At 34.7% G+C, this 18,146-nt stretch overlaps 2 protein-coding genes across 2 annotated transcripts; one reads left to right on the forward strand and one right to left on the reverse strand.

Annotated features, from left to right (window-relative positions):
• The first annotated feature begins 5,224 nt into the window (after nt 1-5,224).
• On the forward strand, nt 5,225-7,190 carry LOC107905169 (uncharacterized). Its single transcript, XM_016831755.2, has 3 exons — nt 5,225-5,348; nt 6,523-6,649; nt 6,728-7,190. Exons 1-3 carry the CDS (start codon nt 5,235-5,237, stop codon nt 6,979-6,981), a joined length of 495 nt encoding a protein of 164 aa, XP_016687244.1. The 5' UTR covers nt 5,225-5,234; the 3' UTR covers nt 6,982-7,190.
• An 8,416-nt stretch (nt 7,191-15,606) lies between these two features.
• LOC107905177 (putative two-component response regulator ARR20) lies at nt 15,607-17,409 on the reverse strand. Its single transcript, XM_016831765.2, has 5 exons — nt 16,795-17,409; nt 16,629-16,705; nt 16,498-16,534; nt 16,333-16,396; nt 15,607-16,224 (listed from the first exon to the last, which is right to left on the reverse strand). The coding sequence occupies exons 1-5, from the start codon at nt 17,027-17,029 to the stop codon at nt 15,834-15,836; spliced, it is 804 nt and encodes a 267-aa protein (XP_016687254.1). The 5' UTR covers nt 17,030-17,409; the 3' UTR covers nt 15,607-15,833.
• Between the last annotated feature and the right edge of the window lie 737 nt (nt 17,410-18,146).

The following is an 18,146-nucleotide window of genomic DNA, read 5'->3' on the forward strand; positions in this document are numbered from 1 at the left end:
TTCACATCGATCAAGTCACCACTATCTTATGAATCCACTTTCTCCGTCTTATCAATGTCATCAATGGTCTGATCCTCAATGAAGACAACATCTCTGCTTCTCACGAGTTTCTTCTGAACTGGATTATAGAGTCTGTAACCAAACTCACCATCTAGACCATAACCAATAAAAATGCATTGTCGAGTCTTGGCATCCAACTTGGATCTTTCATCCTTTGGAACATAAACAAATGCTTTACAACCGAACACACGTAGATGATCATATGACACGTCTTTACCAAACCAAACTCTATCTGGCACATCACCTCGCAAAGGAACACTAGGAGACAGATTTATTACATGTGTCACTGTATTCAAAGCTTCAACCCAAAACAATCTTGGTAACTTTGCATCTAACAATAAACATCTGACTCTCTCAATCAATGTTCGTTTCATTCTTTCAGCTAACCTATTTAACTGTGGAGTCTTTGGTGGTGTTATCTGATGTCTGATTCCCTGTCGCAGACAATACTCATGAAACGACCCTATGTACTTGCCACCATTATCAGTACGGATGCATTTCAACTTCTTCTATGTTTCCCTTTCAACTGATGCTTGAAATTGTTTAAACACCTCAAATACTTGATTTTTAGACTTCAAAGTGTAAACCCACAGCTTTTTTGAACAGTCATCAATGAAAGTCACAAAATAAAGTACACCGCCATGTGACCTTACTTTTATTAGACCACAAACATCTGAATGGACCAACTCTAGCAACTCTGATCTTCTATGAGGAGGACAGCTTCTAAATGAAACTCTTCTCTGCTTTCCTGCTAGACAATGAGCATAATTCTTCAGTGCAGCATTCTTCAAACCCGAAAATTGATTCTTCCTTACTAAATAGTTAAGTCCCTTCTCACTCATGTGACTGAGTCGTTTATGCCACAACTCAGTTGAGCTGTTATTCACTGTCACATTCACTGTCTCTCGAGAAGTCGAAGCTTGCATCAAGTATAAATTTGAGCTCTTTTTTCCTCGAGCCACAACCAAGGAGCCTTTAGTCAACTTCCACTGCCCCTCACTGAAGGTGTTACAGAATCTCTCATCATCAAGCTATCCTGCAGAAATCAAATTCAAATGGATATCCGGTGCATGTTTGACATCATTGAGAGTTACTTTGTTCTATTGTTACTCACCAAGCTAACATTTCCCATACCAGTAACGGAAACCAAACCGTTATTACCCATCTTCAATACCCCAAAATCACCAGGAGTATAAGATGTGAAGAAATCCTTCCTCGACGTGACATGAAGTGATGCACCAGTATCAATCACCTAACTAGTCTCGTCGCATGTTAGGTTGACCAAATTCTAATCACAAATAACCAATAGATCTTCATGAGTAACAATAGCAACACGCTCGGATTTTTTATCATCATTCTGGTCATGTTTATCACCACCACATTTGTTCTCTTTCTTCCATTTGAAGCAATATTTCTTGATATGACCTTTCTTACCACAATGATGGCACTCAAGATTCTTGTATCTCGATCTTGACTTGCTTTGGTTTTTATCTATACCCTTTCCATCTTTGTCTCTGTTCCTCCCCCAGTTCTCGATGACCAACACCTCGGACTGTGATGTAGGACCCTGAGATCTTCTTCTAACCTCTTCATTCAACATACCACTCTTAGCCAAATCCAAAGTAATAATACCCTGTGGGGCAGAATTAATGAGCGAGACCCAAAAGGTCTCCCAATAGTCTAGTAGAGTAGCAAGCAACCAAAGCCCTAAAATCTCGTCATCAAATTTGACACCCATACCAAGCAACTGATTCATCACACTCTGAAATTCAATAACATGGTCAACTATAGACATTCCTTCTTTGTTTTTCAATGCCATCATTTTTTTCAGCAAAAAAACTTGTTATTGCCCGACCTCGAAGCATACAAGCTTTCAAGCTTCTCCCACAATGTTTGAGCATGTGTCTCTTGATCAATGTGGTTGTAAACATTTTCTTTAACAAATTTCTGAATAAAGCCACACACTTGTTGATGCTTAAATTCCCATTCTTTATCACTTTTCGAATCGGGTTTTTGAGTAGCAAAGACCGAAAGATACAAAGCCTTCACAAACAACAAGTCCTTCATTTCATTTCGCCAAAGTTGATAATTTGTGCCATTCAACATAATCATCTTGCTCTTATTGATTTCCATAATTATCTAACACAATAACCTAGCTCTGATACCAGTTTGTTGAGAAGAAACTGAACAACCAAAAAAAAGCAAAGCACAACCGGTGTTCTTTCTCTCCCTATAACTCCTGTCAAAATTATGGCGAGCACAATAGCACAAAATATGTTCCCTAGCAACATTAATCAACCATAAATCAACCAATGCAACCATAACAAAAATAAATAAATAGCAGTATTTTTACGTGGAAAACCCCTCTAAATCAAGGATAAAAACCACAGGACTTTAGAGTCCGATCAAAAGCTCCACTATCATCAAATGTTCAACTACAAGATCACAATATCAAACCTACAACAAGCATTCAACTCTAACAAGGCTAGCAATATGTAGTCTTTAGCAAAAGAGAGAAAAATGGGAGAATATCACCAAAAATGTAGCTGCTGAAAAATGGGTATTTCTGACACTACAAGGCTCGGATGAAAAATTCGACCGTACAAATTCAAGAACACCTTATCGCCTAGCTGCTGTCCAAAAATTAGCTCAATCGAACCACAAATAGACCTTCGATAGAAGAGTTGATCACTGCTGCACCAAACTTGAAAAAAAACTGATTTCTCCTCTTTTGTTTTTTTCCGGCAAGCTTCAATCTCTCTGTTTCAGAATTTGATTTTTGGCTTTCAATAAATGGCTGCCCACATCCATACGTAAAAGCCAAAAAGAATGGCTTTTTGTCAAATCCAAAAAGGGTAATAAATATGTGGCAGAAGCTTTCCTTTTTGTAACCAAACAAAAGAAATAAACAACTCCTTTTAAGTTGGATTGATTGGTGTAAGGGTTCCCCACAAGTGGGACCCACACCCAACAGTATTATTTGATGCCACATATTTATATTAAAAGTATGTTATATTTGTATTATTGGAGAAGTTTTTTCTTTTTTTTTGGGTTTTACAAATTTATAGATGTGAAACGTGTTTGTTTTAAAAATTGAAAGCTTTGGTTAAAAATTTGAAAATCAAACCGATAGAATTTGTAAATGTGAAAGGTTAAATTTATCGAATTATTTAGAATAAGGATCAAATTCATAGAATATGAAAGTATTGAGGACTAAATGTGTTATTATACTAGTTAGAGAAAGATTTTTGTTATCAACTTAATCACTGGTGACCAAAATAGAAGCAAATACAAAGTTTATTACCTAGATTAAAAAGTTTTACAATTTGATGACTAAAAAAAAAATGCAGACAAAAATACAAAGTTTTTGCCATTTCTTCCTTACTATTAAAACTAATAATGGTTAACAAGCCTCTCCAAGGAAACAACTTACAAACCAACCCATTTGCCAATAAAGCTTGTTGCGCCAAATTTGTGGCTATACATACTTTTTAATTTTCCAACAAAAGTGAATCCAATTCATATCTAGCCATGGAGACTTGAATAACAAAACCATCAATCCTTCTACCATTAGCTTACACCAGCGTTTTCCTTAGCTCTAAGTCATATCTGAACCTCACAAAAGCAAAGGTGTGACTACTATAAAACCTCTTTCGATTCTTATACGCACATAAACATCAATGACATTCCCATATTCGTTGAATGCCTCTCTAAGAACAGAAATAGAAACTCTTTTGCTCATGTTATCCACAAAAGCCGTGTAAGATCATTGGTTCCTACCCCATGTGCTTATGGTATCACCCGCTAGGAAAGAAAATATATGTTAATTAAATAACCGTCCATATTTTGGTCAAATTCTATTAGGACTGTTATACTATTATTTAAATTTTATTTTAGCCCCTTTACTAAAAAAAAACTTCAAATTAATCCTTATACATTAAAATTTTATTCAAATCATGATACCATTAAAATTTTCCGTTAAACTGCTTATAGATTCAACCACACGATAGTTCAAACCCACATGGATTTTTTTGAGGGATAGTTGGGTTTCTTTATGGGTCGGGTTGGGTCATGGGAAAATCAATTGGTTATAATATATTATTTCCAAATTATGAGTAACTTAACGACAAATTTTAATGGTGCCATGATTTGAATAAATTTTTGATGCATAAATACTAATTTGGAACAATTTTTAGTAAAGGGACTAAAATGAACTTTACATCGTAGTATAGAGAATCCTAGTAGACTTTGGCCTCCATTTTTAACCATTACCATATAGATGTATTTCTTAGGGTTCCAAATATGAAAGAATGACTTGGTGTTTGCAGGTTTTTATTTTCTTTGGCCAGAGTGTTTCCAGGTCAAGAAACATCATGGAACATTTGATTTTCCAAAGTGGAAAACTGTTCAATTATTCAATTTTGATACCCTGGTAAAAGATAACTTTATAAGGTAACATTAATAAGGAAAAAAAATCTATATATTTTAATGACAGATTAAATACCAAATTATAACAGGACAAAGTTCATTAGCATTTTAGATTAATGCATGCATTCCACTATGCATTACCATTTTAGAACGGAAAAACATTGCCATAACAGTTTGACCATATAAGGAAAATAAAACAAATACATGTATTTGCACTATATGCATTAGCATTTTAGACTTAAAAACCGCCATAGTAGTTGCCCCACTGGTTTATCAATATAAAAATGAACGCTCCTAGGATTGTTTCACCTACCGCAATCATTTCTTGTTTTTGGCAAAGGTAAATCCGAAGTGCTAGCAAGCCACTAACTCTTCAAAGGTCAATTAAGGTTGTACAATTTCTTAACTTAAGCTTGTTTCTTTGGTAGGTTATCGACTTGATTGAAGTAATGGCAGGAATTAATAATAGAGATGTTAATGAAGAAACACTCAATGCTCCATTGCCGGAGTTACCATCCAATGGAAGTGGCAATGCTAATAATGAGAGAGTTCCTCGATCAACCAATGGAAATCAGGTCCCCCACGGTGAAGGACAAAGACTTGACAGTAACATGGTGATGGACCCTAAAAAGCTCAAAAGGTGAAACATGCATAGCATTTGCAAGATATTATGTTTGGAAAATATTTTAAAATCTATCATTATCTTAGACCCTTAAAAAGTTTCAGATTTGTCAATCAAAAGGTCGATGAATGTGTTTTCTTGGGTTAGGATTGCCGCTAGCCGTGAATATTCACAAAGGTATCGACTCAAACAACTGCAATACATTGCACAACTGGAAGCAGGAGTAAAGGCTCTCGAGGTAAACAAAATCACTCCTATATATTGCTCTATTTTTGTGTTTATGATCTTTGATATAACCCCCAAATAAATCTAAATTATAGGTTTTATTCTTAGTGTTCAAAGCTATATTATTGAAGTGTGAACAGATGTGATCGTAATAAAAGAGTTAAAAAATTATGTACCCAAAAAACCGAGAGTTAAAATATTAAGAAAAAAAGAAGTAAAAGTACAACGAAATTCATTCTGAATTTACTTTCTACGACGATTAAAATTAACGAAAAATCTTTTAAAAAATAGAGATCAATAAGATATATAATCCAAAGAAAGTTTCTAGACAATCTTGCTTTACGTTTATATATATATATATCCTTAAATATCAAGTTTGTAAATGATCCGACTAGTAGTACGGAACAACCCGTACATTGCATGGAAAGAATAAAATATGTAATTAATTTAAATTAATTATTTAATCAGGTCATTTTTAAAACTTTTAGAATGTGTTTAAACGAAATGTAAAATTTTTGAGTTTTTTAAAATGCTAATATTTTAAAATACTAGAATTTGTAGTTGTTTTGTTTTAGGTTATTGAAATTTTATAAATAAAAATAATTATTATCAAATGAGAATAATTATATTTAAAATAAATAATATAAGAAAATATTGAATATGAATATAAAAATTATAAATAGTTTTATAAAATAAAATTTTAAATATATATATTTATATTATAATTAAACCTTCTCAATCAAATCATTACTTAAAGTCTTAAACATAAAATATGTTTTGATCAGCTTAGCAAAGATGGTACATGAGTGTTGCCTTCCTAGCTTTATTGTAACTCCAATTCCACCGTTAAAAATTTTCAAAATTTGTCAAATCATCATCAAGTCCACAAATCTCTGCTCCTACCCAAGGGGGGTAATAATTTACTCCGAAGCAGTAATTTATGAAACCCTTAAATGATATGTTTCATCACCACATTGCAATATGATTGTTGCTGACATCCTTGATTTGTCATTATCATAATCGAAGCCAGATCAAATTCCTAATAACACCTTATGTTAAATAAACCCAGACAAATTTCAATATTTGCAATATGAATAGACATCTCATGTTAAATCGATAGGGAAATATTCATGTACTTTAAATTTCTTTTGGTGCCAAATCCTAGCATTATCTTGATATATGCACAGGAAGAATTGGCGAATGCCTTTCCCAAGATCAGATATGTTGATGCTCAGAACACATTGCTGCGAGCGGAGAATGGTTCCATGAAGGAAAAGTTGTCTACCCTCTCCGGAGAGCTTATGTTGAAAGAAGGTTTTCCCTCTCTCTTAATTTCTTTTTTTTTTTTTTGCCCTTTCATTTTAATGAGCTATGGGATAATGTTTTCCAAAGCTGAATATCATGAGCTAAAGAATGAGAAGGAGGTGTTGAAGCAAATGTCTTTGATGTATCGCGCACCTGCATTTGCAGAATCCTACCAAACAAATCATTACGGCTACCAACATGTGAATAATATAGCCATGGATCAACCAGGATTCAACCAGTTTGTGGAACCAACAGCTCCACAGGCAATGATGCAGAATCAAAACCCCGAGAACCAGTTTGGGTTTGATGTCAACATTAGGGACAACCATAATCTGATGTAAACTTCTAGTTTTTAGCTGCTCCCCATTTAAATCTTTATCTTGTAGTGCTTTTTAGTCGGTTTGTTGTTTAGTTATTTGCAGCACTTTTTTAAAGTTATTTTCTTGGCCATATAAGCTAGAAACTGAGGATCTAATAAAATGGAGAAACAATTGTGAAAAAAGGATGTATGAAATAGTGACGCCACGTCATTGTATCCCTTTCCAATAGTTTTATGTCACATCTGTACTCTTATCCTGAATTTCAAGATTTTATTCTGAAAAAAATCAAATTAAAATTAAAATACTAAAATTTAGGATTTTATCTTAATCAACTTTCATTGACAATTGGATAATGGTTTGCATATAATTTTTTCCCCATTAACTTTCTCTGTAATGCACAAAATGTTTGGTTTCGTAATTAGTACTATATCAAAAATCAAGCTAAATAAGATCAGTGAATTAAATGTTATTTAATTATTAATTAATTTTTTTATTACGCGTGTTGATTTATTGTTTTTAATAATTAAAATATATAAAATTAATTCATATTATTTTTTATATTTAAAAACTAAAATATTATTTTCATTTTATTTTTTATATTTAATAAATTTTAAACAACATTTAAATATTTTTTTAAATATTGGTTTACATTTTTAATTTAGTTTTATAAATTTGTAAGGGTATTTATTTATTTTTTAAATGTTGAATAATTTTTTAAAAAAAATTGATAATGTTTTAACATTATTTTAAAAAATCATTAAATTTCGTATAAATGGTTATAATTTATTATAATTCAATATTTTATTTTTTATAATTTAAAAGTAATAACAACTAACATTTTATTACCTCTCATATAATGTGGATGATATATTCAAATTAGATATATTTAAGGTAAAATATAAGAAAATAAATAATTTAAATTAATGATATGATTGTCCGAAATTTGGTAGGAGATTAAAATACAAGTGAGTTGAATTAAAAATATGAAAAATAAAAAATTTTTAATTAACATTTTCGATGTAAATAAATATAATTTATTATATAAAATTTTTTTAAAGAGTGATGAATTTGAGTGTATATCCATATTTAAGAATGTCTTTTTATTTAAAAAATTAACTTTTATTTATTTAATTAGTTATATTTACTTAATAAATGTTTATCAATTTAAGTAATATGTTGTTATTAGAATAGGATTGAATCAATAAATTGAATAGGTTAAATTGAGGATAGATGGTCCAATCTATTCAATCAAAACGGTATAACTATAAAAGGAAAATCGGTTAACCATAACTTTTATAAAGTGAAAAGATGCAAAAATTTTAGAAGACGTTGAAGTAAATTTTTTATTTTAATATAGTGGAATTAGTTATAAAAAAATGTAATAATTTTTACTTTAAAAAAGTTTAATTGAAATGATTATTTTTGCTTAAAAAAGCAAATAAAGAATTTTCTTTTTTTATACACATATTTGTTTAAAAATAAGTAAGGATGAATGGGCTCGATTAAAATTTTTTTGCAGCAATATTGATTTTTGTAGATTCATGGTGAAAGTGAAAATGAGATCATGAAGGCTATTGAAATCTTGCCACCCTTGTTAGCTTTGAAAATATATGGTAAAGGGAGTAGTTTTTTAGCAAGCGTGATCAGATATGTTATTCCTATTCCACATATTTCATTTTCAATCGGTAGTTGAAAACAATTGTTCATTCCAACTTTTTTTGTTTGAGAGGTTTTAGCATAACAAGCTCTTACAAATCCTCATTACTCTAGGTTACATTAAGATTTCTTCTTCTTTTTAGCACTTTGCATGGTTATGCCTATAGCCTTTAATTCATGGCATCGGATCGTTTTTTGCCTGTCGTGTTATTTTTCTTCTACCAACTTTGTTTTGCCTTTCTCCTGGTTGTTGATCGAACTGCATCATTTTACAATTTTCTATTTTGAATGGCTTTGTTGAAGTTTTCAGTGAGGACTGCAAGTTTTTCTTTCGGTTCTTCAAAAGATGGAATGGAATTGCCAACATTTTCAATAATGTCTTTAACTTTGAAAGCAACTTTTTTATTTGCTTTGTCTTTCTCACTTTTATTCTCTTCCAAATTCATTTCGAAAGTTTAAAGAACCCAATCAACACATTGATATCTTTAGCTTTTTCAATTATTATGACTTAGAATGCAAACTTTTCGAGTAGTGATCTTAGCAGCTTACTAAACAATTGAGCCTCAAAAAAGTTTTCACCAAAAGCAAAGGCTTTGTCAGCTATATCACATAATTGTTCATTAACCAAAGAAATCGTTTTATCATTAGACATTTATAGATTTCAAAACCTGGTAGTAGACATTTGAAGCTTTTACAATCTAACTATTGGAATTCCTTCATAGGAAATTTGCAGAGTAAGCAATGCATCTCTAGCATATTCGCTGGTGAAGATAAATTTGAAGTGACTAACATCAACTCTGTTAACAGGTGGAAACCAGCCAGTCATGGCACCACACTATGCTTTTTTAATTGATGGCCTTGATGGATGCTCTCCAATTAGTTTTCTAATATAGCAGTGGTGGTCAAGAGTCAAATCCTCCTTTCAATCAAAGATAACACCCAAATGGTTTGATGACCTACTCTGACACTAGTTGAAAGATTTGGCTATGAGTAGGGGTTGTAATTTTTGTTTGATGTGATAATTATTTGAATTCAGGTTATTTCTAAAGAAGATGAATACTCCATAATTTGGGGTTCAATAAGTGTTGTAACTTTGGATATAACACATGTGAATCTACAAGGTCATGCGAATTGATCAACTATTCAAAATTATCAACAGCAGAACCACTAATTAAAACTTAGTAAGCGAGGACCTCCTAAAATTGCTGCAATCTCGATGTTGTACATCTTCATGGATATCTCCCTGCACTAAACCTCTTGAAGGTTGTAAAAACTCTTATCTCAAATAATCAACTAATCTTCAAAACACATCAATGGAAAATGTTCCATTTCGAATAGCTCAAAGTGTTGATAAGTTAAATTAAAAAAGGGGTTGAAAAGTCAAAAATGGTGGGAGGTGCAATTGGCACCGAAAGAAAAAAAATAGTTGGCAAGTTGTTTAAAGTTGAAAGGGATAATTGCAATTTTGGTCCCTAATTTTTTAGGCCATTTGCAAGTTAGTCCCTGAACTTCAACTATAAATAGGCCTAACCATTTCTCATTTCAACCATCCCAACCAATCTTTCTCTCTTAGTTTTCTCTCTTCTCCCATTTGAGAATTCTTAAGGAATTCTATTTGTTTGTAATACTTTGGAGATAGTAAAGTTATCATCTGGTGTTAGTGCCCGAGGACGTAGGTATAATTTACCGAACCTCGTTAAATCTCTTGTGTTCTTTCTTGTCCTATTTTTCTTTCAATATTTGAGGGTATAATAGTAGTATTTAATTGTGCTATTAAATTACTATAGTAGGGATATTCTGTCTAAGGAAAGACTTGGTATTTAAGAGATCCATGTGATCTACCTCTCTTCCCTGGGAATTGAACTTTGTGTGATTTTTTAGTACAATAATTTACACGCTTCCGACCCTATTGGAACAACAAGTGGTATCAGAGCCGAAGGTTAATCGTAGTATGCTCTGTGGTTGCAGTTTAAACTGATCTTCCACATCAGAAAAGATTTCCTTAGGTATATTGAAAGATTATGGAGAAAACGGTCGGTGTAGGAGCTTCAACATCGTCCATGTGGACAAGACCGACAATTGCAAATGCAAGATTGGCCGTGGAGATCTTTGATGGCACGGGCCATTTTGGTATGTGGCAAAGTGAAGTTCTAGATGCCCTTTTTCAGCAGGGTCTAGACATTGCCATTGATGAAGAGAAACCAGATGATGTACAGGAGAAAGATTGGAAGGCGATCAATCGGTTGGCATGTGGCACAATTCGATCATGCCTTTCTCGAGAGCAGAGGTATGCTTTTTCAAAGGAGACTTCTGCAAATAAGTTGTGGGTGGCACTTGAAGAAAAATTTTTGAAGAAAAACAGTCAAAATAAGCTCCACTTGAAGAAAAGACTGTTTCGCTTCACATACGTCCCAAGTACCACAATGAATGATCACATCACCAAATTTAATCAGTTAGTCACTGATTTGCTGAATATGGATGAGACATTCAAAGATGAAGATTTGGCTTTGATGCTGTTGGGGTCACTTCCTGAGGAGTTTGAGTTCCTAGAAACTACTCTACTTCATGGCAGGAGTGATATATCTCTGAGCGAAGTCTGTGCGGCCTTATACAGTTATGAACAGAGAAAGAAGGACAAACAGAAAAACTCAATCAGAGATACAGAAGCTTTAGTAGTCCGAGGTCGTTCATACACTCGGAAGAAAACTCAAAAGGGGAGATCAAAGTCAAAGTCCAGACTCGGGAAAGATGAATGTGCTTTTTGTCATGAGAAAGGCCACTGGAAGAAAAATTGTCCAAAGCTGAAGAATAAGGGAAAAGCTGCTGTAGATGCTTGTGTTGCTAAGCATGATACTAGTGACTCTGAACTATCACTGGTTGCATCATCATCGTCGTTCCATTCAAATGAGTGGATATTGGATTCGGGTTGTACCTATCATATGTCCCCTAACCGGGAGTGGTTCTCTGATTTAGTAGAACTAAATGGAGGAGTTGTTTATATGGGCAATGACAATGCCTGTAAAACTGTTGGGATAGGTTCAATCCAATTAAAGAATCAAGATGGATCAACCAGAGTTCTGACTGATGTTCGGTACGTGCCCAGTTTGAAGAAAAATCTCATCTCATTGGGAGCCTTGGAATCCAATGGTTCAGTTGTTACTATGAGAGATGAGATTTTGAAAGTGACATCTGGCGCACTTGTAATATTGAAGGGCATCAGGAAAAATAACTTGTATTACTACCAAGGTAGTACAGTTATTGGAGCAGTCGCTGCAGCTTCCGGTAACAAAGACTTGGACTCAATGCAGTTGTGGCATATGAAGTTGGGACATGCCAGCGAAAAATCCTTGCAAATTCTGGCAAAGCAAGGATTGTTGAAAGGTGCAATGGCTTGCAAATTAAAATTTTGTGAGCACTGTGTTCTGGGAAAGCAAAAGAGAGTGAAATTCGGCACTGCTATCCATAATACAAAAGGTATTTTGGAATATATTCACTCAGATGTGTGGGGGCCTTCCAAAACACCTTCGTTGGGAGGAAAACACTACTTTGTTACTTTTGTTGATGACTTTTCCAGAAGAGTTTGGGTGTATACCATGAAAACTAAAGATGAAGTGCTTGGAGTTTTTCTTAAATGGAAAACTATGATCGAAAACCAGACTGGCAAGAAAATCAAGCGGCTTAGGACGGACAATGGAGGGGAATATAAAAGTGATCCGTTCTTCGATGTGTGCCAAGAGTATGGTATTGTTCGACACTTCACAGTTAGGGATACACCACAACAGAATGGAGTGGCAGAGCGTATGAATCGAACATTGCTAGAGAAAGTTCGATGTATGTTGTCCAATGCTGGGTTGGGCAAGCAATTTTGGGCTGAGGCTGTGACATACGCTGGCCATCTTGTTAATCGTTTGCCATCATCTGCATTAGAAAGAAAAACTCCTATGGAGGTATGGTCTGGAAAACCGGCTACAGATTATGATTCCTTACATGTGTTTGGAACCACTGCATATTACCATGTGAAGGAGTCAAAGTTAGATCCGAGGGCAAAGAAAGCTCTCTTTATGGGAATCACTTCTGGAGTGAAGGGATTTCGTCTTTGGTGCTTAAGCACAAAGAAAATGATCTGTAGCAGAGATGTTACCTTTGATGAATCTGCCACATTGAAAAAGGTAGCAGATAAAGATATTCAGACGAGCAATACTCCACAGCAGGTGGAGTGTACTCCAAAACAGGTGGAGTTTGAGCAGATGGGGATTTGCCCAGTTAATAAGTCTAATTCTCCAGCCACAATGGAGGAATTAGAGGTTGAAGAGGTTCTGACCCAAGAACCACTAAGTACACCAGAACCAGTTGCAGTTGCAAGGCCACGGAGAGAAATTCGTAAACCTGCTCGATTTACTGATATGGTGGCCTACGCCCTTCCCGTTGTTGATGATATTCCTATCACTTATCAAGAAGCAATGCAAAGCTTAGAAAGTGATAAATGGAAAAGCGCCATGGATGAAGAAATACAGTCTCTCCGGAAGAACAATATTTGGGAGTTGGCGCAATTACCGAAAGATAAAAGGGCAATCGGATGCAAGTGGGTATTCGCAAAGAAAGATGGATCTCCTAGCAAGAAGGATATTCGCTACAAGGCAAGATTGGTAGCTAAAGGCTACGCTCAGAAGGAGGGAATTGACTACAATGATGTATTTTCCCCTGTTGTGAAGCATTCCTCCATTAGAATTTTGTTGGCCTTGGTAGCACAGTTGAATTTGGAGCTAGCTCAACTTGATGTTAAGACGGCTTTCTTGCATGGTGAGTTAGAAGAGGAGATCTATATGACTCAGCCAGAAGGATACACAGATGCTGGTGGTAGAAATTGGGTTTGTAAGCTTAACAAATCGCTATATGGATTGAAGCAATCCCCGAGGCAGTGGTACAAGCGATTTGATAGCTTTATGAGAAGGCAGAAGTACACAAGAAGCAAATATGACAATTGTGTGTATTTGCAGAAGCTGCATGACGGATCTTTCATTTATCTACTCTTGTATGTTGATGATATGTTAATCGCTTCGAAGAGCCAAAATGAGATAGATAAGCTGAAGGCTCAGTTGAATCAAGAGTTCGAGATGAAAGATCTAGGTGAGGCCAAGAAGATTCTCGGCATGGAGATAAGTAGAGATAGACAGAGAGGCAAGCTTTGTTTGAATCAGAAGCAATATCTGAAAAAGGTATTACAATGTTTTGGTGTAAATGAAAACACAAAACATGTAAGTACCCCACTTGCTTCTCATTTGAAACTTAGTGCTCAATTATCTCCGAAAACTAAAGAAGAAAGAGAATATATGGCGAAAGTCCCATATGCTAATGCAGTTGGGAGTTTGATGTATGCGATGGTGTGTACGAGGCCTGACATTTCACAAGCTGTTGGAGTTGTGAGCAGGTATATGCATGATCCTGGAAAAGGACATTGGCAAGCTGTGAAATGGATTCTACGGTATCTTCGAAAAACCGTAGATGTTGGTTTAATTTTTGAACAGGATGAAGCACTTGGTCAGTTTGTAGTTGGATATGTTGATTCTGACTTTGCTGGTGATTTAGATAAACGTCGTTCAACTACGGGGTATCTGTTTACTCTTGCGAAAGCCCCAGTGAGTTGGAAGTCTACCTTACAGTCTACAGTAGCTGTGTCTACTACAGAGGCAGAATATATGGCAGTTACAGAAGCTGTTAAGGAGGCTATTTGGCTTAATGGATTATTGAAAGACTTGGGAGTTGTTCAAAGTCACATTAGTCTATATTGTGACAGTCAGAGTGCTATTCATTTAGCGAAAAATCAAGTCTATCATTCAAGAACTAAGCATATCGACGTAAGATATCACTTTGTGCGGGAAGTCTTTGAAAAAGGAAAAATTCTATTTCAGAAGATTCCGACAGCAGATAATCCCGCAGATATAATGACCAAGGTGGTAACAACAATCAAGTTTAATCATTGTTTGAACTTGATTAACATCCTGAGAATTTGAGCACCTTTAGGTGTATGGCGCTCGAGAGCGCATTTGGAGGCACTACAAAAGATAGCTTTATCGAATTTGGGGAGTTGAAGGAAGTGTGTGAAGATGTGATTATCCTAATCAAATCTTCAAGGTGGAGATTGTTGATAAGTTAAATTAAAAAAGGGGTTGAAAAGTCAAAAATGGTGGGAGGTGCAATTGGCATCGAAAGAAAAAAAATAGTTGGCAAGTTGTTTAAAGTTGAAAGGGATAATTGCAATTTTGGTCCCTAATTTTTTAGGCCATTTGCAAGTTAGTCCCTGAACTTCAACTATAAATAGGCCTAACCATTTCTCATTTCAACCATCCCAACCAATCTTTCTCTCTTAGTTTTCTCTCTTCTCCCATTTGAGAATTCTTAAGGAATTCTATTTGTTTGTAATACTTTGGAGATAGTAAAGTTATCATCTGGTGTTAGTGCCCGAGGACGTAGGTATAATTTACCGAACCTCGTTAAATCTCTTGTGTTCTTTCTTGTCCTATTTTTCTTTTAATATTTGAGGGTATAATAGTAGTATTTAATTGTGCTATTAAATTACTATAGTAGGGATATTCTGTCTAAGGAAAGACTTGGTATTTAAGAGATCCATGTGATCCACCTCTCTTCCCTGGGAATTGAACTTTGTGTGATTTTTTAGTACAATAATTTACACGCTTCCGACCCTATTGGAACAACACAAAGTGCATACTTTCCTTCGGAGGTTTATAGACAGTCCAGGATGAGCTAGTCAACTAGTCAAAGTTTTATTCCCCTTATATCAAGGTTGAGTTGCTAAAAGTTCATCCCTTAAATCAGGACAACTCTCTCACTAAACGACTTGGTCTTTAACCCAAATAAGAAAAAATCAAAACATACAAACTTGGGCTTTGAGCATAAACCTCCAAGGACTATTTAACTTTTGTACTTAGCATGAAAAGGAGAAAACTAAGAACAAAACTGAGTGATCATAAATCATGATGGTCTGGAAGTAAGCACTTGAAGATTTATTGCGATTAAAACAAGCACTTGAGAACGGAAAATCGACAGCAAAGTTAGACCATGACAATTTTTGCCATAACCTCTTAGTGTAGGGCACCAACCTATGATAATAACTTTTGTTATTTTCTTGTACAAGTACCAACAAGATCTCACTAGAATTCTCTCTAATTCATATAGTCAGATCCAGGGTACTAGCCAATTTAAGATAATGAAAGAGATAAATTGCTATTCGCCACTTCTTCTTCATTGGATGTCTTTCTCCTCAACTTTGTGCTCAGTGATAAGCTCAAATCAAGGTCTTCGTCAAGCGGTTTTCTTTTGGACATTCCCTGCCTTTCTGCTCCTTTCCCAGGCCATTTGTTTGCAAAAGAGGGATGCATATACATTAGCATTGGCTGTATTTGTGCTCCGTTGCTTTCACAATCATGTACCATTTCATTAACAGGTTGCTGACTGAAGATGAAGTTATTATTCATATTGTACAGAATCTCACTCCTTGGGTTTGAACAAGCTTTCCTTCTACTATTTATGAAATTAGTCAGGTACGGCTCAGGCGTTCGATTTCCACAGAAACCACTCCATGAAATATCACTATATATGTTAATGTCAGAGATCGTTAGGAGGCTTACAAAAGAACCAAAAGCTAAATCTGTGTTGAAGTTGAAGCAAATATATTCAGGTTGTTTTATCAATCTATACCTGATAACTCTTTGATGATCATGAAGCGTGGACTGATGCCAAAGATTTTGAGGAAGGTAATCATCTACACTTCCCAAAAGATAGCATTGTTAGAGATTTAGAAAATTATTAACCCTAAATATACAATTAAGGATCTTTTTTTTTTGTATGATTCAAGAGTTGTACCTTTACTCTGATCATTGATTTTCTTGCTCCGATACATCTGTATGCTCAAAAACAAAACTGAAATTAGAGCAATTATTTGTGTGTTGTCATCTTCCTTCTAAGACTGCAATTCTTGATATTTTAACAAATACCTGCAAATGGCTCTTCACATGTGCAATACTAAGACCCTTGATGTTCATTAGTTGCAAGACAAGCTTTGGTGTTGCTCCTATACGCCAAAGAACATATCGTTTTAATTGGATATATAACCTGTATGGAAAGGCTGTAAATGTAGCAGAGAAATTCAAAGGATCTTACTCTCCTGACCGCCAAGTCTCTCCACGGCTCGAACAAAAGAAAGATGAAGTTCAGGGGTCCATCGTAGCCTTGGCATCTTTGATCTTACATAGTGCCGCACCCCATTTGGACTTGCCTTCTTCTCACATTCTTCAACGATGCTGTTGCTTGAACTTGCACCATCTCTGGCCTTAGTTCCATCATCACCTTCCTCATCTTCATCATATAAGTTCAATGGATTCTTCTTCATCAGCATTCAAGCGAGTTAGATTCAAATAAATTCAAGTAGAAGTGATTAAACAGGCTTTAGTATTTCTCCAATAAACTGTGAGAAAGAAGATTCCATAGCTTGGAAAGAGTACTGCAGAGCTGGTTTTCCTAGTCTAGTCCAAATGGAAAGTACAAACCCTAACAGTACTCAATCCTTGGTGGAAATAATATTTTTCTTCATACAAAGAGAACCCAGATCTTATTCTGCGAATGATGATAATGCTGACAGATAGATATACATGTCATGCCATTCATATACATGGGATGTAGTCATAAATAGTTACTACTTAGTAAGGTAATGACAGGGCATACTAACTAGATGCCATATTTGGGGCAGCAAAAGTTTAAAATAAGACAAATTTATTTATGAAGTAGTAATGTTTTCTACTGTCTTAAATATGAATATTACCATATATTCTAAGAGTACAGTAGTTATTTTAATAGAAAAATTTAGGTTCTAGAGAGCTCGGAAGTAACAAAGAGATATAATTATAAAGTAGCCCTAGAAACTTGAAAGAGTATGGGTGTTTGAGGAAGACTGTGCGGTTGATTCTTGCTGTCGGTGATCACGGATTTGTCTTCGTCTCTTATTACTCATATGACCGCTCCTAATAACGACAGAGCTTATATTTTTTGGGCTACAGTCCCAAGATTCCTCTGCCTCATCTCCCAGAAGATGTTAAATATATAATTATATGAAATTTGATGGTTTCTCAAACTATATTGGACTGAATTCACAGCTTCCATGATCGTGATTATCTGGGCACAAAAATTTGTGCTGGTTTTTATGTGATTATGGGGTGTTTGTCTTCCATGAAAAATGCTGAATATTTTATACGTGCTGTAAAGTTCTCACATGGCATATATGTATAAATATTGGCCAACATGTAAATGGATGAGACAGACAAGATAAGCAGGTGCATGCAGCTGTTGATGAGTAAATATAACTCATCAATATCCAGTATCAACTATTGCAATTTTATATTCTTATCATTTATATGTATATGTGAACTACATGAAATAAGTTTATGTCATTGAAATTTGGATTTTTGATGAATATAATAGAAGCCCTTAAACTATAAGTATTGAAAGTGTTTTCTTGA

Source organism: Gossypium hirsutum, chromosome A08 (genome assembly GCF_007990345.1).
Source record: "Gossypium hirsutum isolate 1008001.06 chromosome A08, Gossypium_hirsutum_v2.1, whole genome shotgun sequence".
In the NCBI taxonomy this organism is placed as follows: Eukaryota; Viridiplantae; Streptophyta; class Magnoliopsida; order Malvales; family Malvaceae; genus Gossypium; species Gossypium hirsutum.